General features: G+C 48.3%; 1 protein-coding gene across 2 annotated transcripts; it reads left to right on the top strand.

The window, feature by feature from the left end:
• On the top strand, positions 1-20,908 carry LIF (LIF interleukin 6 family cytokine). 2 transcript variants are annotated; one of them, XM_044990464.1, is made up of 4 exons: positions 1-333; positions 14,647-14,769; positions 18,640-18,818; positions 19,918-20,908. In XM_044990464.1, exons 2-4 carry the CDS (start codon positions 14,751-14,753, stop codon positions 20,353-20,355), a joined length of 636 nt encoding a protein of 211 aa, XP_044846399.1. In that variant the 5' UTR covers positions 1-333; positions 14,647-14,750; the 3' UTR covers positions 20,356-20,908. The 2 variants fall into 2 exon arrangements, with proteins under 2 accessions (XP_044846399.1, XP_044846400.1); XM_044990465.1 differs by lacking the exons at positions 1-333; positions 14,647-14,769 and adding an exon at positions 16,602-16,660.
• The last annotated feature ends 2,643 nt before the right edge of the window (positions 20,909-23,551 follow it).

Here is a 23,551-nt window from a genome sequence, read left to right as displayed (position 1 = left end):
GATCTGGCCCTGCTCACATGCCAGCAGAGCTTAGCATTTGGTCAGCTCGATCCATTAGCCGGGTTTTGGCTGGAGCCAGGTCTTGGGCAGCTCGCCTCTAGGACCAAGGCTAAGAGGTGCTTTATGCAAGGTGTAACGTGCAGGGGCTGTGGAATACAGAACCTGAGTTTAGCTCCTCAGGTACCTGAAGGGGTGGAATCCGCTGACCTTAAAATCCTGGCAGAGCCAGAACAAACTTGTTCTTGATAATGGTGCTGATGAGCTGTTTGCAGGCGCACCTAGCGGATGACAAGGTTGCGGCCCCATTGTGCTGGTGATATGCTAACATATGAGGTGAGATTTTTGATAGTGTTTAGTGTTGGCCTGACTCAGGTCTCGTGGTTAGTCATGGCAAATCTCTCTGTCACTGCAGGCCGGTGCTGAGAGCCCCAGATAGGCCTTGCCCCAAGGGCTAGAGGGTGAGGCATACCAGGTGGGTTGAGATGCATAGGTGCTGCAACTCAGGGTGTGGGCGGTGCAGTAGCCCCCCCGGCTTGAAGCGGTTTCCATCATCTACAGGGTTGGCAATTCGGTTCAATGGCTTCAGCCTCCCCCTCCCCCCCCGCCACACACACACACACAGACACACACACATATTGTTCCAGCCCCCCGTCGAGATGGCGCAAGGGGATAATGGCAATAACATGGTGTGTGCAATTCTTGCTTGGGCTTGCAGCACGAGAGGGGGGAGCTGGGTGTTTCAAAGGTTGAGAGAGATGAGAGCCCCACCCCTATGGTCTTTTTTTAACATGAAGAGAATTGGAAGGTATAGGAGGTTGTAGCCAGCTGGCAAGTTCATTTTGAAATGGAAACAGAGAGGGGCTGAGCTGTGAGCATGTACAACCAGACCCATAGTGGATTCTGAATGAAGTGAGAGCTTTTGCTGCTCTAATCCGGCAGACTCAGGAGCCTAGTCCAAAAGGAAGAGCAGAAACTGCGTCTGCCGGCTCCGTCTTCCTCTTTAGCTCATCCCTGCTTTGTTAGTCAGACAGGAGGCTTTTTGCCTCTTGAGAAGAACCTTGAGAATATTCTGTGCATGGCCTTGGCTAGCCTGCTCTAGCTCCACTGCCAGAGCTGAGCTAAATGCTGGAATTACGGGGGGAGGGTCTCTGACCTGTGTTATACAGGGGACCAAAAGGGGCCCTCCTGCAACTATACCTATCCTAGCTCCTAGAGCTGGAAGGGACCTCAGAAAGGTCATTGAGTCCAGCCCCCTGCCTTCACCAGCAGGACCAAGTACTGATTTTGCTCAGATCTCTAAGTGGCCCCCCTCAAAGGCTGAACTTCCAAGCCTGGGTTTCGACAGGCCAATGCACAAACCGCTGAGCCATCCCTCTGCCACTACCTGGGCTTAAACATGCTGAATCTAGCCTGGGGATTTGCCCCAGTACAGCCGTCTGTGCAGCTGCACAAATACAACCGCTAGTGAAGAAGCTCAAGCTGCTATTGGCATTGGGCGAGTTTACCCTGACTTCAAGCAGAAATAAACTCCCCCATGGCAAGTAATTGCTGTGCCTGTCTACCCAGGGGTGCAGCCACATTGATGGTTGTAACCAGGGCAAATCCTTAGTCCAGACAAGGCTATCAATGAAGATGGGGTATAGACTGTTGAAAGGCAGAGAATAATCAAGCTAACACTTCCATTTTAATGAGTAGTTAGCCCAGAAACCAGGAGGCCAAGCTGGTTATTCTGATCCTCTTTTATCTTTGTTATGATTGGTGCGTAATTTGGACCACCCAGATTTACCATTCTTGAGATCTGTATTCCAAAGTGTCAAAATCCATACCTGGATTCCATCTGGGGAACAAAAATGGTCATAATTGTCTCTTCCAGCTAGCAGAGAAAGGTCTAGCAATCCAACAGCTGGAAGTTGAAACTAGACAAATTCAGACTGAAAGAAGGTGGACATTTTTAATGGTGAGAGTAATTAATCAGTAGAACAATTTACAAAGGGTTGTGGTAAATTCTCTATTACTGGCAAGTTGTAAATGAAGATTGGGTGTTTTTCTAAATGCTCTACAAGTTATTATTTTTTTTAAAAATAGATTATGAGGGTTAGAAGGGACCTCAGCTAGTCCAAGCCCCTGCTCAAAGCAGGACCAATCCCTAAATGGCCCCCTCAAGGATTGAACTCACAACCTGGGATTTAACAGGCCAATGCTCAAACCACTGAGCCATCCCTGCCCAATCTCTGGGATTGGTCTGTAGCCTGTGTGATACAGGAGGTCAGACTAGCTCAGGGGGTCTCAAACTTCATTGCACTGTGACCCCCTATTACTACATGACCCCAGCAGGGAGGACCGAAGCCTGAGCCCACTTGAACCCTGGCGCCCCAGGTGGGGGGCCAAAGCCTGAGCCCCACTGCCCTAGGCTGGGGCGGGGGTTGAAGCCCAAGGACTTCAGCCCCAACAGAGAGCCTGCAATTTGAGCCCCCCACCCTCGGGGTCTGGAGTCGACCCGGGGCAGCTGGGCTTGGGCTTTGGATTTGGCCCTGGGCCAGGGCCACAGCAAGTCTAAGCCAGTCCTGATGACCCCATTAAAATGGGGTTTGAGAACCGCTGGACTAGATGATCACAATGGTCCCTTCTGGCCTTGGAATCATTGAATTTAGGGGAGTCAGACCCCTCCGTTGAAAAAATCTCACCCCAAATTCTTTAGACTCCCTGGCTCGAGCCACCCTCTGTCACCTTCCCAACTCCATATTAATTTTAAAAAGTCACTCAGCCCACTCAAACGGTTTTTCCTTGTTAAGTGAGAAAATTGCACCTCCCTCATCGGGGCGGGTGTATTACTGAGAAGTTAGCACCTTGCTCTGGGACTCTGGAGAGCTGGCTTCTATTCCTGGTTCTGCCATTGGCCTGCTGAGTGACCTTGGGCAAATCACTTCATGTATTTGTGCCTCAGTTTCCCCCTCTGTAAAATGAGGGCAATACTACTCATCTTTCTTTGTAAAGTATCAGAGGAGTAGCCGTGTTAGTCTGGTTCTGTAGAAGCAGCAAAGAATCCTGTGGCACCTTATAGACTAACAGTCTGTTAGTCTATAAGGTGCCACAGGATTCTTTGCTGCTTCTTTCTTTGTAAAGCTCTTTGAGAGATACTGATGAAAAGCTCTATGCAGGAGCTGGGTGGTATTATTATTCCCTCTCTTAGAGCTTTGCAAGTGATGGATCACACTGACTACATGACTGATGCTGTCTTCTGATGGGCTCCTGCCTGGTTTAGATCTACCAATCCAGAGGTGACAGGCAGTGTGATCTAGTGGGTAGGGCATAGGCCTGCAGTTCAGGAAATCTAGGATCCATTCCAAGCTCTACCACTGACCTGCATTGTGACCTTGGTCAAGTCATCTCTCTTTCTTCTCACTCTGTTCAGATTTTAAGCTGTTTTGGACAGGGGCTGTCTCTTGTGTCTGTGTAGCACCCTGTACAATGGGGTCTTGCTTTCAGGTGGGATCTCTAGCTGATACAGTAACATAAATGAATAATAGGTGCTTCTGGGGAATTTAAGCAAAAATCTTGAACTCCAAATTGATGCAGGTGGTTCACTCTTTATTCTGTGGCATCCTCCCCTGGGGACACTTGGGCTAACTCACACAGGAGTTTTGCAATAATTGGTGATAATTTCTGGGATTTTAAAAATAATTTTTCTGCCAAACCAGTGTCCACTCTCACTCCCCACATAGAGTGACGGCTTTTGGAGCTGATCTTAGAATCTCTGACTCCTGTTCATATGTCTTTGATATTCAGAAAGAAAACAGGAAAGATCCTCTGGGCAAAGACTTTTCTAGGCAATGTAGCAGATTTTAAAGTTATGCATCAAAGCTTAATTAATGGATTAAACCACAAAACTCCCATTGAACTTGGTGAGATTAGTGTGGCTAAATCCTCGAAGTGGCTTTGGGAATAACACAATCCAGCGCATGTACCAGCTCAATGGAGTTTTTACAGCAAGTAGCATCTGCCTGTGGCAGGGGACTTTTTGGTATCTATTATTAATTATTAGTAATTACAATAATACCTAGTAACCCCAACTGAGGTCAGGGTCCCATTGCACTAGGTAGTGTATAAATGCAGAGAGAGACAATCCTTGCCACAAAGAGTTGACAAAAAGACTTTTCCAAGGTCACTCAGTGGTAAAACCATGGTTAGCATCTAGGTCTGCTAACTCACCCCAGGGCAGTAACCATTAGGCCATGCTGCCTGCTAACTCTTCAGATTGAAGATAGTGCCTCAAGCGGAGCCTGGGGACAAAACGTGATCCCCACTTTAGTGTGGGGCCTGCCAGTTGAGCTCCCCTGACAAGGCCCCTCCACCAACAGCTGCCTTTGTTTTTTTCTTGCTGCTAACAGTCCTTTTGTCCATGTAGAGTGGAGCATCCCACAGTACAGCTGTTTGAGCTGCATGCACACGTTTCCCACGTGCACAGGGTGGGGTTTTGCGCACACCCTGATGAGTTGCAGCTAGTGCAGGCACAGTTAGCTGCGAGAACTCACTCCACCCTGGGAGCTGCTGCTTGACCACGTCCTGCTCATTGACATTTAAATCAGATCTATGAAACATACATGCTGGACCCACTGGACACCCCCAGCAATGGTACAACCCAGCCGTGTGCTGGGGCTGTGCACTCAGGCTCAAAGAAACCCAAACAAGTCGGAGTATCTTCGTATTTGTACATATGGGCTCCATTGTTTGTTTTACTCACACCGCCTTTTCGAAGGCCAAAGCCAAGTGAGCTCCAGTCTTCTCATGGCCACATCCAGGAGCTGAAATAGCACAAGTTCAGCCCTTGCCTCATTTGGTCTAGTTGAGACATTACAAAATCCAGTGAAAGAAGTGAACACAAAGCTAATGAGTGAGAAGAAAGCGCAGCCTAGTGGATCTGGCACTAGACTAGGAAACATGGGTTCTCTTCCTGGCTAAACTCTCTGGGGTATGGACTCTCTCTGTGTTTGTACAACAGGGGCGGCTCTAGACATTTCGCCACCCCAAGCACGGCAGCATGCCATGGGGGGCGCTCTGCCGGTCGCCGGTCCCACGGCTCCGGTGGACCCTCCACAGGCACGCCTGCAGGAGGTCCACTGGAGCCGCGGGACCAGCGGACCCTCCGCAGGCATGAAGGCTGTCTGCCTTCCGCCCTCCCGGCGACCGGCAGAGTGCCCCCCGCGGCATGCCACCCCAAGCGCGCGCTTGGCGTGCTGGGGCCTGGAGCCACCCCTGTTGTACAATAACTAGCACAGTGGGGCCCAAAAGGATAGTAATACAAATGATTAATAATAGATACCAAATGCCTCACACAGATGCTACTTACTGTGAAATCCCCATGGATCTGGTACATGCACTGGACTGTGTTATCCCATGGGTGGTAATAGTTTAGGTAAAATGATTCCTAGCTGCCATCATTTCTTTGCTAGGAGAACGAGTCTTGTGGATAAGGGAGAAGCAGTGGATGTGGTATACCTAGACTTTAGTTACGGTCTTGCATGATATTCTTATCAATAAACTAGGCAAATACAATTTAGATGGGGCTACTATAAGGTGGGTGCATAACTGGCTGGATAACCGTACTCAGAGAGTAGTTATTAATGGTTCCCAATCCTGCTGGAAAGGTATAACGAGTGGGGTTCCGCAGGGGTCTGTTTTGGGACCGGGTCTGTTCAATATCTTCATCAACGACTTAGACATTGGCATAGAAAGTACGCTTATTAAGTTTGCAGATGATACCAAACTGGGAGGGACTGCAACTGCTTTGGAGGATAGGGTCATAATTCAAAATGATCTGGACAAATTGGAGAAATGGTCTGAGGTAAACAGGATGAAGTTTAATAAAGACAAATGCAAAGTGCTCCACTTAGGAAGGAACAATCAGTTTCACACATACAGAATGGGAAGAGACTGTCTAGGAAGGAGTATGGCAGAAAGGGATCTAGGGGTTATAGTGGACCACAAGCTAAATATGAGTCAACAGTGTGATGCTGTTGCAAAAAAAGCAAACGTGATTCTGGGATGCATTAACAGGTGTGTTGTGAGCAAGACATGAGAGGTCATTCTTCCTCTCTACTCTGTACTGGTTAGGCCTCAACTGGAGTATTGTGTCCAGTTCTGGGCACCGCATTTCAAGAAAGATGTGGAGAAATTGGAGAGGGTCCAGAGAAGAGCAACAAGAATGATTAAAGGTCTTGAGAACATGACCTATGAAGGAAGGCTGAAAGAATTGGGTTTGTTTAGTTTGGAAAAGAGAAGACTGAGAGGGGACATGATAGCAGTTTTCAGGTATCTAAAAGGGTGTCATAAGGAGGAGGGAGAAAACTTGTTCATCTTAGCCTCTAAGGATAGAACAAGAAGCAACGGGCTTAAACTGCAGCAAGGGAGATTTAGGACATTAGGAAAAAGTTCCTAACTGTCAGGGTGGTTAAACACTGGAATAAATTGCCTAGGGAGGTTGTGGAATCTCCATCTCTGGAGATATTTAAGAGTAGGTTAGATAAATGTCTATCCGGGATGGTCTAGACAGTATTTGGTCCTGCCATGAGGGCCGGGGACTGGACTCGATGACCTCTCGAGGTCCCTTCCAGTCCTAGAATCTATGAATAAATCTGTGCATCCTCTGTTCTATAATATTTGCTTTTTGTGGGGCAGGTTGTGGCAAAGGGGCGAGGCCTGAGTTGATTGCACATTTGTAACACCTGCCATCTTGACATGTACACTGGAGAATAAACCAGAAACCTCCAGAGCTTAAAACACCAGGGCTCCGGAACTGACTCCTAGCCTGTACTGCACAGGCACACGGGGGGGCTGCAGTGCACCCTCGCCTGGGGTTACGCGTCTGCTCCGCAATCAGCACTTGCATCACCTTCCCTGGGACACGACATCACATCCAGATTCATCCCGCCCTCAGCTGTGTGCTGTGGCTGCCATCAAAGGTGAAGCTGCAACAACCAGCCAGATTGGGCTTGTGCTCTGTTTTTCTGCTTTGGGAGGGCAAATGGAGCCCTAACCATAAGTTTTATGGTGGATAAGTTTTTTTCCTTAGAAATATCAGCAGTGTTCACTGAAGCCTTCCTTCTTTTGCTGAAGAACTTGTCGGGTGACTCAGAAATGCCAGTTGGTAGCTTTTCCCGCCTTTAGCTAAAGGAAATACATGCTTAGATCTTAGCAAAAGTACAAAGAAAGTGAAAGCTGATTCATCGAGGGGAGAGTCATTTTCATTCAGACTGTTTAATGACCTGTTTCACTCAAACACTCAGGAGGGAAACTGGCTGCTGTCAGAATCCTACCATCTCTCCAGTCATCCATAGAGCCTTCTGGGGTAGGAAAGAGCTGAATTTCTAATACAAAGGGGGAAAGAACCAAGACGAGAAAATAAACATTAAAACCCCCTATCTTTCACATTGAATATGCACCTAGCACAGAAATAATTAATAGTGATATCAGAGCTCATCTAGCACTTTGCATCAGCCGCGCTCAAAGTGCTTTACAAAAGAGGCCATGCTCCCACTGGACAGACGGGAAAACTGAGACACAGAGAGAAAAGTGACTTGAGGAGGGAGCCTTGATCCCTGACTTGGATCTCTCAGTGCTACTGCAATAATCAAACTTTACAGGCCTTCTTTTGCTGTAATAAAGAAGCAAATTCACCTTTAAGGCCAATGAGTGATCCAGCAGGATGTCAGGGGGCAGGCACTGTCCCTTTATGCTTTTTTAAAGGTGCTCCCCTAGCTGATGAGCACTAGCCATGACCTGAGTAACTATCTCACAGACAGCTACCTGGGCCTCCTCACTGCAGCTCAGGGTATGGCTACACTTACGGTTTGCAGCGCTGGTAGTTTGCAGCGCTGGTCATCCAGCTGTGCAGGGCCAGCGCTGGTGTGTGGCCACACTCACAGCTACCAGCGCTGGTGTGTGGCCACATTTGCAGCGCTGTTGGGAGTGATGCATTATGGGCAGCTATCCCAGCGTTCAAGTGGCCACAACGTGCTTTTCAAAAGAGGGGGGTGGAGTGGGGTCTAGTGTGACAGGGAGCGGGGGGAAAGAGAAAGGGGATTTTTGGAGCCAACACTGTGTGTTTAGCTTCCTGCATTGAAAAATCAGAACATGTTTCTGACCCCTTAGTCTTAACTCTTAATTGCAAACAGCCTGCCTCCAACACGGACTCCCCGCGGTGTACTGTGACAGGGAGCGGGGAAGAGAGAGATTGGAAAAATCACAAAATGTTTGCGAACCCTGCATCCAACGCTGTTTCCCCTGCCTCTCATTTGATCGTTCACAGCCAGGTACAGATAGCTCCTGTTTGCTGTGATCAGTGTTTGTTTTTTTAGATAAGCAGTTCAACGGAGCTCCTCCGTTCTGTTTCATTCACTCTCCCTGCCTGCCTCTCATTTGATTGTTTACAGCCAGGTACAGATGATCACAGCAAACAGGAGCTCTGTTTGTTCGGAGCTCCGATCGGAGCTCGTTCACAACAAAACAAAGAGAGGCTGCATAACAAAACAAAGAGAGTAATTTATAAAAGCATTCTGGGATACACCTTATACCCTGGAGGCCAATCACAACGCTGGTGTGTGGCCACACTTGAACAGCGCTGCAGCACCAGCACTGGAATCCTTATTCCCCATGCCGAGTGAGGTATACGGCCAGCGCTGCAGCCAGGGAGTTGCAGCACTGGAAGTGCCCTGTAGGTGTGGCCACTTACTAATTGCAGCGCTGGTGGAGGCTTTCCAGCGCTGCAACTCGCCAGTGTAGCCATACCCTCAGAGTGCCGGTATCAGAGGCATTCAGCTCTGAATCAACTTCAGAATAATGTGCTGTTGGAAAGACTTGAGGGAGTTACCTGCATATCAAGGACATTCTTGTATTCTCTATAATATCCCTCGCTGAGGCGGTGAATGACTCCATAAAACATTACAAGGTTCACAGGCCACAGAATGTTTGCTTAAATCTTTGCCATGCCATTTTTATACATCATCCTATAGACATGCAGTTTAAGCATTTGTACAATGGCATTAACCCCTGCCTGACCTCTCTCTCTCTCTCTCTCTCTCTCTCTCTTTCTTTTTAATTTTATTTGATGTTCTAATATTCCTCTGCTGACATGGATCAGACCTGCCTGGGAACAAGGTAATGTGCTTATGTGTATATAACTTCTATGTTTTCTCATAGGACGGGGCACTTTGGAACAGAACCACTGAGTCCAGTATCACGTTCCCTTGCCACATCTGGTTTAGAAATCCTCTTAACACAATGTACCTGTGAGACTCATTGCCACAGGAAGTTATTGAGGTTAAGAACATAGCAGGAGTCAAATAGGGACTGGATATCTATGTGGATAACACCACCATCCAGAGTTACAATAGTAAGATTTCTTTTAAAATTCCATGAGTTTTAGAGTTTGCAAATTCTTTGGAGCCTGGACTGTCTTTTTGTTTGTACAGTGCCTAGCACAAGAGGGTCATGGTCCTTGAGTGGGGCCCCTAGGCACTAGCACAATAATAATAATAATCCTCATGCTTCACGGCATAAGCCAATCGCTAACTAAAGGGGTCAGGAGGAAACTTTCCCTGGGGGAAAGATTATCCCATGTGTGGCTACTACAGGGTTTCTTGCATCTTCCAGTGGGGGATCTGGTACTGGCCCACTCTGTGCCTCAGTTTCCCCATCTTTAAAATGGGGATAATGACACTGATGACCTTTGTAAAGCACTTTGAGATCTGATGAAAAGTGCTGCATAAGAGCTAGGTGTTATTATTTAGCAATTCCTATTTTGTCTGAGAGCAGCCAATCCAAAATGCTTCAGACAAAGCCATACAAATCTAATGATTCACCTTGTTGTGTCGTACTAAACAGGGTGTAGGAGGGAAAGATCTTCCTGACCCCAGTTAGTGATTCACTTACATAAAGACTGAGGCTGGGAAGCATGAGGGTCTTGTGGTTAGGGCATTGCAACAGCCCTCTCAAGATCTGGATTAAATTCCTAGTTCCACAGTAGACATCCTATGTGATGCTGGGCAAGTCACTCAGAGGATAATAACTCTGTCTCATAAGCTTAGCCTACTTATTACAACTGCAGATGCTCTTTTTTTATTCATATCCATGTCCAGCCTTTTTATGAGTCATGCCAAACTGGCTGCCACCACACTATCTGGTGGCAGTGAGTTCCACAGGCTAAACGAGGTTTATGTCGAAATCTATTTCCATGTATCCATCTAGCTGTTAGCACCCCCTTAGCACAGGCCAGGGCCTTTCAGCTCTAGCCACTCACTGCAGCCATCCTGACAATAGGAAGCTGAGGCCAAATTTCAGCTCCACATCCTTCCTGTCTAACACAAAAACCCGCATTAATTTCTGTGTTAAAATTAAAACTCTATGTAACAATATATGCAAATTAAGTGTGGTCCTCGCAGTCAGTCCTGCAAAGTTATGCAGCACTGGTAATTGGGACTTACTTCACCCTTCAGTGAAATGCAGCCTCCTCTGGGACAGGTTGTGACGGCTGTGCAACAGCATAATATTGCGCAGAAGGGCAGCTCATCAGGGCAAGGCAGGAACCCAAATAAAGCCCAAACTAGTGCTATTTGGGGAAACCCAAATGTCTCAGCATTTGTGTTGTATGTTTCACTGCAATTTGGATGCCTTAGGGGGCCAGATAACTCAGGGTCAGCTCTTCCCATAGGATTTCCACTGTCCAGGAATAGCAATACAGAGGGAGGATCAGACCTTGGGTTATTTCAGACCCATGTATATGGCTCCCTGGAGCATTACAAAGCCAGTGAGAAATGTAAACACAAATACTTTGGCTACAAAGACTCAACCAAGTGCCCAGCACTACCAGACAATAGTTTAAGCCAGGAAGTGAAGAAGAATTCCTGCAGAATTGAACAGGGAGAATGTAGGGAGGTGGGACCCAAACTGAAATGGAGCAAGAACACCATCGCCTTTCCTGCTCAGTGCCAGGGCTCTTCAATGACTCTGAGTGGCCAGGGTTTCGGTTTTACATTTCACTAAGGAATTGGCATTTCCTTCTGTGACAGGTTCGGTCCCAGAGATCCCCTTGGGACTGTCACCTGATGTGCTGAAACTATTTCTGAGCCCGTTTTCCTTGCCAGCTTGGGACTCCAGAACCCACCTTGTTGAGCCAGACATGCTAGTCTGCTGCAACACAGATTCAGGGTCTGGGCCACACCCCCAAAGCTACAGACTTTAACCAAAAATAGCACAGCAGGTTACCTGTCTCCAGCACCCAGACACCCAGTCCCCAATGGGATCCAAACCCCAAATAAATCCGTTTTACTCTGTATAAAACTTATAGGGGAAACTCATAAGAACATAAGAACAGCCATACTGGGTCAGACCAAAGGTCCATCCAGCCCAGTATCCTGTCTGCCGCCAGTGGCCAATGCCAGGTGCCCCAGAGGGAGTGAACCTAACAGGCAATGATCAAGTGATCTCTCTGCTGCCATCCATCTCCACGCTCTGACACACAGAGGCTAGGGACACCATTCCTTACCCATCCTGGCTAATAGCCATTAATGGACTTAACCTCCATGAATTTATCCAGTTCTCTTTTAAACCCTGTTATAGTCCCAGCCTTCACAACCTCCTCAGGCAAAGAGTTCCACAGGTTGACTGTGCGCTGCGTGAAGAAGAACTTCCTTTTATTTGTTTTAAACCTGCTGCCCATTCATTTCATTTGGTGACCCCTAGTTCTTGTATTATGGGAACAAGTAAATAACTTTTCCTTATTCACTTTCTCCACATCACTCATGATTTTATATACCTCTGTCATATCCCCCCTTAGTCTCCTCTTTTCCTTGTCCACCCTCTATAACATTGATAGAGAGAGATGCACAGCTGTTTGCTCCCCCAGGTATTAATCACTTACTCTGGGTCTATTAATAAACAAAAGTGATTTTATTAAGTATAAAATGTAGGATTTAAGTGGTTTCAAGTAATAACAGACAGAACAAAGTAAATTGCCAAACAAAATAAAGCAAAAACATGCAAGTCTAAGCCTAATACATTACTAAACTGATTACAGGTAATATCTCACCCTCAGAGATGTGCCAATAAGCTTATTTTATAAATTATTTTATAAATTTCTAGTCTGGGTCCAATCTTTTCCCCGGGTACAGTCCGTGCTAGTTCCAGCAGGCATCCCAGGTGGTAAGCAGGGGCTCTCCCATGACTGGCAGCCCCCTTGGTCCTGTTCCACCCCCTTTTTATAGCTTTGTCTCTCTGGGTCCCCACCCCTCCTTCTAAATGGAAAAGCACCAGATTTAAGATGGATTTTGTTATCAGGTAACATGGTCACATGTCCTGGGAGACCCCAGCCTCCATTCTTCCTGGGCTGGCCTGCACATACACAGGAAGGTTTGCAAGTAAACAGAGCCATTTACAGTTCATTGATTCTGAAGCACCCTTAATTGCTTCCATGTAATATGTTTACATCAGTAATATAAGTTTATATCTTATTCTCCTAACTCCAGACATAGAAATAATACATGCAAACAAATAGGATGAACACACTCAGTAGAGTATAAGCTTTGTAATGATACCTTACAAGAAATCTTTTGCATAAAGCATATTCTAGTTACATCATTTTCCCATTTATAAGCATATTTTCATAAAGCATATGGAGTGCATCACACCTCCCATCATAGCGCCCACTAGTGCCTTGCTGAGGCATTGGCTCAATTGGATGACACAGTTGGAGGCAGCTCCCTTCAGTCATTACTCAGGGAGGAGAGTGCCCCCTGCTGCATAGCAGCCCCTAGCACTGCACAGGGGCATTGGAATTAGTGAGGACTCAGAGTAGATGGCGCCCCCTTCTGAATTAACCATGCCGCTGCCTGCAGTACAGGCACCCTAGCACCTACTTAGGCATTGGGGTCGACATGGATTCAGAAGGGAGAGTGCCCCCTACTGAGTCACCCGCTCTGCTCCCTGCGGCACAGTGCCCAATAGCACTCTGCTGGGCATTGGTTCAGTACTGACCCAGATGGATGAGCTTGCTGCATTGAGACACAAGCATTGCCTGACTGTTCCTTGGAGCTCTCCTGCCCAGGGACTTGAACATGTTCAGCCTGCTGGTGTGAACAAGATATAAACTTGTTAGAACTGCTTCCGGGCTTGAGCACGGCTTTAAAAAATGACTTTAACCCAGCTATGCCCTGTCTGCACCTTACAGCACAGCTGTGTTCAAGGGCAATTGTGCTTCTGACGTCATTGGGGCTGTATCACTGGCCACCAGCTGAGGAGCCAGCCCTGTGTGTTCAGACAGTGTCCACACGGCAAAAGGGGCCGAAGTGGGAATTGGAGAGGAGGCGATTTCAGCATAATTCCAGCATTGCAGCTGGAAAATAAACTGCATCTTCCAGAGCAGGCTTAGCAGCCAACCTGCAAGGGAGCATCCCGGGGACGATGGCTCTTGCGTTTGTGGCAGTGCTAATATAATAAAATCAACCCCCCTTGAACCAAATGCAGGGTCTGAGTCCATAACCTACAGAACTAGAAGCATGAGCTGTTGCTACCAGAACTAAAGGGTTAACGCTCTTCACTAGCAGCAGGGCTAGTGGAAATGTTTCCATCAAAACTATTTTCTGCCAGGAAATTGGGTTTTCAGCCTAATGAAGATTTTGAATGAAAAGCGTTTCTGTCGGTAAAAAGTATCAGAGGGGTAGCCGTGTTAGTCTGGTTCTGTAGAAGCAGCAAAGAATCCTGTGGCACCTTATAGACTAACAGACTATAAGGTGCCACAGGATTCTTTGCTGCTTCTGTCGGTAAAAGACATTCAAACCCCCAATGCCTGGGACCAGAACCACTTTCCTGTGCAGCAAGGAGCCAGCCCTGACCCCCTAACAGCATGGCTAGTTTCCATGTCCAGAGGCTATTGTCACACAGGAATGTGCAGTGAAGTGACCCGGGACAGCCCTACACCAGCACAGCACGGAACAGCTCATTCACGAGCACACTTCAGCACTTGAGCTGGCAGAGAATTCCCAATTGATTGCACCATGTTAGAGACCATGACACCCAGCTGAGCAGTTACAATTCCATCCCTTTCTCTCTCCCCCCTCCCTGATTCATGTAAATGTCTATTTTGTAACATCCCCACCCACTTAAATACTTTCCTGGCCAGCATGACCTTTGGTTTCATTCAGGATTAGCTCGAACCCTTGCTATTTTCTAAATGAGACAGACCCGGTGCTCTACCTATGCATTACACTGCATCTGAAACGATGAAAAGCAACTCTTGGGGGGAAACCCCCAGCAGGGGAGGTGGGAGGTGAAAGTACTCTAAGGAAGAAGACTCACCCTCAGGAAACTGCAGCACTTTTCCCTGGGTGAGTCGCAGTATTGTCCTATGAACGTAGGCAGAATTTTTTTTCAGGAGTCAGTTTGCAAATTCATGGGTTTTCCTTTAATCAACCCCTCTCTCTGCTTCAAACAATTCCAGAATGAAGTATTCAGTAAAACCACAGCATGATGACCTCAACATTATCACAAAAAGTTACTTAGAAATAACCATTCACTGTTTCCAAACCGATTGCTACTTCCTGATTGTTAGTTTGAATGAATCTGCCTAACTTCTCCCCCCCCACCTCTTTCTTACAGACCGTATATAAACCAGTGAAATCCCCCAGTATGAACATGAATTTCTGAAAACTCCTTCTGTCAACATCAATCTCTCTTAAGTTGCTCCTGGGATACAGCTCAAAATGAAGTTCATTCCAGCAGGTAAAACCATCTTTGTCAATCCTATTTGATTTTTTTTTAACTTGGCTGATTTTGAAGCAATCAGTCACACCTTTTGTCTGAGGCTCTTCTGTTTGGCGCAAAGAGAAACCCTTAAGAAACTTTTTCCCTAGTCTTAGCATCTCTGAGAATTGGCAGTAAAAAGCAAACATGCCTCTCTGGCATATTTCCACAAACATCTGGAAATTTATACCACTCTAAATCTTCCAAAGGGTTTTTGAATTCTTTTGGGTCTCTCGCTGCTGAGAAACACTGATAACTATTGTTTAATTAGATTTTTGAAAAAAATCAGAGAAATAAGGAAGTTGCCAATTGCAAAATGTTTTTGGATTGAAAAGATCAGAGTAGAGCTTATCTAAAGGATAGGCACTGAAGCCAGAATGTTGTTCTCGTGGCCTGAGTACAAGTCATGTCTATGTGAAATGTTGTAGGGTAGATTGCGCTATGCAAACTAGTGCAATAGGAAGAAAAGAGTTTTAAGGGTTTTAAGCAGAGCAGGCAGCATGGCCCACTGGCTGGTGCACTTGGCTGTGACTCAGGAGCGCTGGCTTCTGGTCCCAGCCCTGCCACTGGCCTCATGAGTGCCCTTGGACAAATCACTGTGCCTAAGTTTCCCTCTCTGTGAAATGGGGATAATGGTAGTGAGTGCCGCCTTAAAGCACATCGAGATCTAGTGAGAATGAAGCTACAGAAGAGCAAGGTATTACTGAGACCCTGGACTAGAGAAGCTGAATGAGATTGCAAAATAATATTAATTTAGTGGTGAATGTCACAAGCCACCTCAGCACTGCTGGGCTCTCTGACAGTCCCAGAGCTGAAATATGCATGGGAGAAAACTGCATAGTCCTGGCCCACACCAGACCATGTTCCTCCCTACTGAGAGTTTAATTACATCAGGGAGGGCATTGGCTGTGTCCTTTGCTTTCCATCCTCCTTTGCTTTTCCTGAAAATGCCCTTGTCCCAAACATGAGCACTGCTATGTGAGTGATTGCAACACAGAAGGGAAGTCCTGTCAGTTGCAATGTACAAATTAGGGCACGGATGCTGCTGCAGCGAGTGTAAATAAAGTAATTATCGTATGACTTGTGACCTGCAGCGATTCCGAGGTTCTGACAAGTGTGGACAACTTCAGAGTTTGTCAGATCCCAAGAACTATGTGTTTTTTCAGCAGCTGCATTGTGACATTGCCTGTTGAGCTGGCTGTCTCTAGGCCCAATCAGCAGAGGTTGAGTTGAGTATGTTCTACCTTGCACAGGATCAGGCCCTTAAGATACTATGCTCCATAGAAGCGGAATAGTGTAATTTTTCTCCCTCGCTGTGCAGTTTATAGTACGGAACTGCGGGAGTCATGATCCCAAGTTCTAGCTGTCCAGATCTGTACAGTATTCTCAACTCTGCCACTGGTGACCTTGGTTGTGTCACTCTGTGACTCAGTTTCCCCATCTGTGAAATGGGGATGATAAGGTTTACCTGTCTTTGTAAAGGGCTTTGGGATCCTTGGATGAAAAGCACCATGTAAGTGCCAAGGATTATTATTCATAATAATAATTCATAACAGCACCATTACCACTATGTGATACTATTCCCAAACGGCAGCATATTAATCTCTGGGCTCTATGGGAGAACAAGCAGGAACGTCCAGGGGTTGAACCAGAGAGGGAAAGGAGACACAGTTCATCTTGCATAACATCGTTTGACCTGCTCTGTTCCTCTGTGACACAGGGCTTTGGTCACCTGGCAGCCTGTCCCGCTTGGGGCTGTGCTGAATTTGGTGCTGGTACCCCAGGCAGTGAGGGGGGGGGTGATAGTTGAAGTCTCAGCCCAAAGGCGATGGGTCATCCAAAATTATCCTGAACCCCCCGCCTCAGCCTGGTAATATCATCAGATGCAAGATTAGGCTTCTGCTATTATTAGCTTTTCATATTACAATAATGACATATTACAGCCCCATTGTGCTAGTCTCTGTCCCAAAGACCTCACAGTCTAAACAGACAAGAGGGACAGAGGAAACTGAGGCATGGAGAGTGACAGTGACTTGCCCTAGGTCACCCTGAGGCGGAGGTAGGTTTAGAAACCACGGGTGAGATCCTGGAGACATCGATAACAAAACCCCTGTTGATGTCCCTAGGGCCAGGCTGTCACCCCTGGTTTCCAATCCCGCTAGACAACACTGACTCCTGTGAGTGCAACTGTGAGCCTGGGATTTTGACACATGGCTGCAGGCATTGATGCCTGTCTGCATCCACTCCCATGATGGGGCTGCGTCTCATGCAAGATGGCTAACCTGCGAGGGAGAGGTGGGATCTTTGCCTATGGGGCCACACCAGAGGAGGGGAACCCGAATCAGTGCACAGTGAGAGACAGGTCAGCAGGCAGTGATGCAGCACACAGCTGACTGCGGATCACCAGCAGGCCACCTCCCAGGTGGGGAGGATCAGGAACTCAGGAGAAGACAAGAGCTCACCTTGATGTGGAGAGGGGTAGAAAGAAGACTCTGCTTGAAGAATAAGAGCACCATTTCTTTAAATGTGTAGCAGGCAGCCAGGCTGGGGCAGAAACTCTACAGTGAATCAGAGAGAGAGAGAAGCTTTAGGGATAATGCCAACCTCCTAAGTCTACTAAATCTCCTTGTTCAGTTTTAGAAGAGAACAACTGGCTCTGTGATTCTTTACTATTGTCTTAGGACAGGTGCTGGGGGAAATCACTACCCCACTCAGACTGAGCCTGGCCCCAGTTCTGTGCATATCAGCAGTTTCTCCTATGAGGCAGACAAACCAGCATCTGTTCAGGAATGCTCACTGGTCTAGGGGGGTTCTTTAATAACTCCTAGCATGAGTAGATGGCAAAGCCGATAGTATCATTATCCCCACTTCATAGAAGGGGCAATTGAGAAACTTGTCCATGGTCACCCGGTGGATAAGGGGTGGAGCGGGGAATAGAACTAATGTATCCTGAGTCTTACGCCACAGTGCTAGCTACTAGACCACCCTGCATTTGAGATGACCCCCTTGGAGACACCTCAGTTGGCCACTATTGAAACTTTGATTGATGTCAACAACATGAGCCCGGAGAATGGGCACAAAACCCACACCCAGCCCTACTCCCTGCTTTGCATGCTTGACTAAATCTGACAGGTAGTCACGGACAGTTGTGCAACCTGAGAACACAAAAAGCTCCCAGAGGAAAGAAAAACCCAGGGGAATTCCTGCTCCATTGCAGGGCAGTGCTGAGCCAGGGGGCAGTGCTCAGAGGGTGCTGGAGGATGCAGACAGCAGAGCACTGGGGGTTGGGGAGACATGGGGAAATGGGAATTTTCTTCTTAGCCACACTGGTAGAAGTGAGAGGAGAATATGGCCCTTAGGACAAACTCCAGCCCCTATCTACAGGAGCTCCAGCGGATACGTGGGCATGGGGGAGCAAAGGGAAACTGGATGCGAGCAGGATGGTTCAGGGCAGGTAGGACATTGCCTCTGCTTTATCAAAGAGCAGCACATGTGCCTCAGTCCTGGTGCTAGCTGGCCTGGGGGATGGAAATGTTCTTGGTCCTAGAGATCAGCTGCTTCAGCCCAGGCAATAGCTGGTTCCCTTCCCAGTGATTTGACCCCCTAGAGAGATCCTGCCCAGAGGCAATGGGGGAGAGTCTCTTCTGATCCTTCTTTCCCTCCAGCACTGGCAAGATCAGGAGCTATTAGTGACTGAGGCGGTCCAGTCCCAGTGACACTGGAAGCTTTCCCGGGGGAGATCTCAGAGCTTTCATCTGGCTGGGTGGGCACTGGACTCTGAAGTGAATGGCTCTGATGGCTGGTTCCCCGTGGCATCATCTCACCGCTCCCACTTTCCTCTGTGCACAGGTGTTGTCCCCTTGCTGTTGATGATCCACTGCAGATTGGTGGTTGGCAAGGCACTGCCAGTGAACACCCCCAGCCCCATGTGTGAAAACATGCACGTGTGCAAACCCAACGTGGCTGAGCAGACCCGGAAGCTAGTGGTGCTGCTCAATGCGACGGCTCAGGATCTCTTCAGCATCTATGTAAGTTCCCATTGGAGCCTCAGCTCCTCCTAAATTAAAACTGTGTGAGCTACTCAGGCAGGAGACAGGTCTGTCCTATTTGGTCATCCCCAAGGACATTGCATCGGGCAAGCGGAACGTGCTTATTGCTAGAACCCCATGGGAAGAATTTACATAAAACTGGCAGGTGTTTGCTTGACCTGTGCAGGATCTCGGGGATGAGCCATGGATGTCAGCTGGGGATGCGGGTGCTCAGCACCTCTGAAAATCAGACCCTGTCCCAGATTTTTCCATCACAAATATAGGACGGGCAATGGAGTGCTGGCCTGCAGGGAGGAGTGGGGATTAGTGGGCTAGATTTTCAGGAGTGGAGTGCTGAGTTTAGATGCCAGCCTCAGCTGGGGAAAGCCATTGGTGGGTCACCTTCCAGCCCTTGGGGGGTTACATTTCTATCACCCCTCCCCACTGCACAGTTCGGCACAACGAATGGCTCCTGCTGTCCCTGTCCCAGCTGTGGACGGAGCAGGAGGGACTGCGAAGCAGGACCAAAGTGCACTGGTAGGTGAGTTATTGGTGCAGTCGGGGGATGGCAGAGAAGAAGGACGGGCCAGTGGATTGGGCATGAGCCCAGACTTAGGAGACCTGCACACTAATGCCTGTTCCCCACAGCTGGCCCACGTGACCTTGGGCAAAGGGCTCCAGCTTGGGTTTTCCACCCACATGATGGATTGGGTATTAGCCCTGTAAATCCTTTGCAGACTGCCAGATGCTCAGGTGCTTTGGCCCGGGGAGACAGAGAAGAACCTCGCAAGAGGTGCCTCAGCTCTTACAGGGGTTCAACAGTCCTGAGTCAGGCCCTTGTTTACTGAGGTTTCGGAGCCTTTCAGGCACAACTGGGCCAAGTTTTCAAGCATTTGTGCACAGCTAGGAGGGCTAGAAACCTCGTTTAACGAGAGCTGAGATTCTCGCAGGGCTCCAGGGGCAGGGCTTTAAAACCTACCCTGCAGCATGAGACGTGTGATAAAACAGTGAGCCGGGAGGGCTGAAGGTGGGGCAGTGTGTGCGAGGGGCTGTGTGACTGAGATTCCCTAGTCATTTTCCCCCCTCCCGCCTCCCCCAGCTGGACTGCCAAGGCGACCCATTCAGCAGCCACCTGGATGAACTCTGCAATGCCAACGGAACCAACTTCCCTGACTTCCATGTGAACCGAACCAGCCATAAGAAGGAGATCATGGTGGCCTTATACAAGGTCTTTGCCTTCCTGAACGCCTCGCTGGGCAACATCACCAGGGACCAGGAGGAGCTTAACCCCACGGCCAAGGAGCTACTGGAGCGGCTCCACAACACCACCAAGACCACGCGGGGCCTGATCTCCAACCTGACCTGCCTGCTGTGCACCAACTACAAGGTCTCCCAGGTGGACGTTACCTACGGCAAGAGCAGTAAGGGCATGAACGTCTTCAAGAAGAAGCAGCAGGGCTGCCAGGTGCTGAGGAGGTACGTGCAGGTCATCTCCCAGGCAGCACAGGTCCTGCTACCTCACCTCTCGCAGGCGTGAGCTGCCAGACAAATGGACCCTGCCACTCCCCCAGGGCCTGCTGAGCCTGACTGCGGAGGGATCAGTGCAGCACAGCTGAGGTGAGCGGGGATCTGAGTCAGGGGCATCTGAGAGGGCATATGACAACCAGCTACAGACTTCGGAGGGCAAGGAGGCGATTGCCCTTATGTCAGCCCTCTTGGTTTGGAAAGCCCCTGACTTTTAAGACACTCAGCTTTCAGGGAATCCATCCATCCAGTGGGGCTGCAGTGGCTCCCTGGCGTGGGACTGGCTCCTCCTTGACAACTGCCTCCATCAAGCCCTCTATGCTTGCCCAGGGCACCTCCGGTCTCTTCCTTCACGGGTGGTCTATTATTAATAAGCCTTGTTTGCTTCCTATTTATTATCTCCCCCCAATCCCTTTTGTAATATTGCTCCCCCAGCGCCGTTATTTATTTGAATGTTAATGAGGGTGAGTTCTATCATGTTTGTCTGGTATTTTAATTGTGTCTTTATGACGCTGTTCAGTGCCCAAGTGCCTTAGGGAGAGGGCGCGTTATAAATTACCTGAATTATTAGTCTGTGGGAGGCCAAATGGGCTGGAATTGAGACAAAGGACGGTTTGGGCAGAAGACCAAGGAATGATGGCCTAGCACTGAGATGTGCCAGGCTGCAGACCAGTCGGGCAATGGCCCTCGTGGATGCACCATTGCTTGGCTTGCTGAAAAGCAGGCTGGGGAAAGCACGAGGGAAGGAATCTGCCCTAGCCCCAGCGAGATGGATTAGGTAGCTCTTGTCCATCTCTGGGCCACCCTTTCCTCTGGCTTCAAGGGAGAAATGAGTGGAGAGTTTGGTCCTTTGATTCTAGGAGGTTCTGCACTCCAGCTGGGAGTTGGGTTTCACTGCTTCTTCGTTGTCTCCCTCCAGCCCCCTCTGCACTTGGGGCCTTTTTTAATCTTGATTAGAAACAAAGCTTTGGAACCGCTGGAGCACCAGGCCTGTCGCAGGAGCCCAGGTGCTCTGTGAGACACACCTCACGTACGGTATAAAATCACCAGTGGCAGGGATTTAAGAACAGGGTCTGCTCAGCTGAGTCCAGGTTCTGCAGTAATGGCCGCCCTACGAGGAGCTTAACCCCACGGTTTCCACTCCAGACTAGAACCTGACTCTTTGGAGAGTGTCCCATGGGCAAACTGGCATGCCCCTCTGTGAATCTGAGCGGAGGTCACCCAGACGCTGCAGAGCCTACACATTCAGGGCTGGTGCTAGGGGGTAGCAAGCAGGGCAATTGCCTGGGGCCCCACGCCACAGGGGGCCCCTCATGGTGGGGCTCAGTCCAGTGTGTGAGCAGTAAGGGAGGTGGGGTGCGAGCCCACTCCTTAGTTTCTGTCCTGGGCCCCAGCGAGTCTAACGCCATCTCTGCACACATTGCCTTTGTGAACGCCAGCGTGGGACTCGGCCTTGCTCAGAGTTAACTAAGGAGAATGTCTCAGAGAGCAGGTCCAAAGCCCACTGAAATTAGGGTGACCAGATGTCCCGATTTTATAGGGACAGTCCAGATTTTTGGATCTTTTTCTTATATAGGATCCTATTATTCCCCACCCCTGTCCCGATTTTTCACACTTGCTGTCTGGTCACCCTAATTGAAATCCACAGGAATCTTTAATGACTTCAGCTCAGCCCAGGAGACTGAGATTTTCCAGGTTGCCTAAAGACTATGGACACCCAATGAACGGCTTTGATAATCCCATCCTGGCCTCTCCGGTCACACAGGCTTCCCCTTGCACCCACACAGAAAGGGAACACCCCTCAGATCTCTCGCTCTCTCCTGGCTCCCCTTTGTGCACTATGTGCCACATGGCGAATGCCATCTTGCAGGCTACTGGATTCCTTCCTGGCTCATTTTCAAAGTGGCAGCCTTTCTATCATGGGGCTGAACCGTTTGAGGGCAGGCCTTGAGGTGCTTTAAATCCAGTGAATGAGCTTTCTCACAAAATTTCACTTAAAACAGAAACCAAAACTCCCTATCAAACTCAGTACCAACTTCCACCATGGCAGATGCTTGGTTTTTGAGATGCTTTTCCTCTTTGTGGAGGAAGAGGGTCTGTTTCTAAAGAAAGATATCAAAAGATGGGTTACTGGAAAACCAGAACCATTTAGCTTATTTTCCCCATCACACTCCTCCAAAAAAAGTGTCTGGGATCAGATAAAATGAGACCTGGATTTGAACTACCAGGATCTTGACAAAACTTTTCAAAATCTACAGCAGCCCTAGTTTTGCCTAGCTCTATAAGATACTCTGAGAGCATCCAGAAGGAGCTAAAGGACACAGTTGACCTGTGTGATCTTCAGCTGAAGATTGTGTGTCCTTTTAAAAGATCTCATGTAGTTCAACCTCAAGTAATTGTGATCAATGCTGAATGAATCAGCTGGCCTGTGTTAGGCAGGCGGTCATATTAGATGACCATAACAGTCTCTTCTAGCCTTAAAATCTAGGATGGTGAATTTCTTATTTATGGCCCATAACAATTAGAAGTGGGGAATTGGACAGAAACATTGCACTACCTGAGCAATCTTGTAAACTCCCATCTATTTGTATTTCCTTGTTGTTACTTGCACACAGTATTAAGGCACTTGTCAGGTGAGTGAAAGGTGTGGTTACTCTGAAACAGACATGCTTTCTCTTCTGCACTGGCATCTTCCACGCAGCTGGCTCTGCAAACGTGACTATTTACCATGCGTCGCTTGGACTGTTAAACCGGAATGATGAGAAAGGCACTCAAATCGAAGGGCAGTTGCAAGGGGTGGATGATTTACTTGGGGATTGGTCCTGCTTTGAGCAGGGGATTGGACTAGATACCTCCTGAAGTCCCTTCCAACCCTGATATTCTATGATTCTATGTGGGGGAGGGTGGGTGTTGAAGTGCTGGTTGGCCAGCTACTATTTTGGATCATTCTCCCCAAACCCCAAGCAGCTGGGGACAGAACCCATAGTTTAAAAGGCTCAGATATCACTGATTTTGTTAAATCTTCACCTACGTTTTCAGTGACTTCACCCCTGTAGTGAAGAAAAGGGCTTTTCTCATCACGAAGGCAAAAAGGGGCTCAGGACCCCATGAATGTAAGTAATAGTCCTTATAAAGGGCTCTATGTCATGTCTATATGAGTGATCGGAATGTCTCAAGGGGAAGACAATAGTGCTGGTTCTCTCGAGGCA

Source organism: Mauremys mutica, chromosome 16 (genome assembly GCF_020497125.1).
Source record: "Mauremys mutica isolate MM-2020 ecotype Southern chromosome 16, ASM2049712v1, whole genome shotgun sequence".
In the NCBI taxonomy this organism is placed as follows: domain Eukaryota; kingdom Metazoa; phylum Chordata; order Testudines; family Geoemydidae; genus Mauremys; species Mauremys mutica.
The sequence above is the reverse complement of the archived record's forward strand: the minus strand, read 5'-3'. Positions and strand labels throughout refer to the sequence as shown.

Coding starts and splice junctions, on each gene's coding strand:
- LIF (XM_044990464.1), top strand. Junction 18,819..19,917: donor AGGATCTCTTCAGCATCTAT/GTAAGTTCCCAT, acceptor CGCCTCCCCCAG/CTGGACTGCCAAGGCGACCC.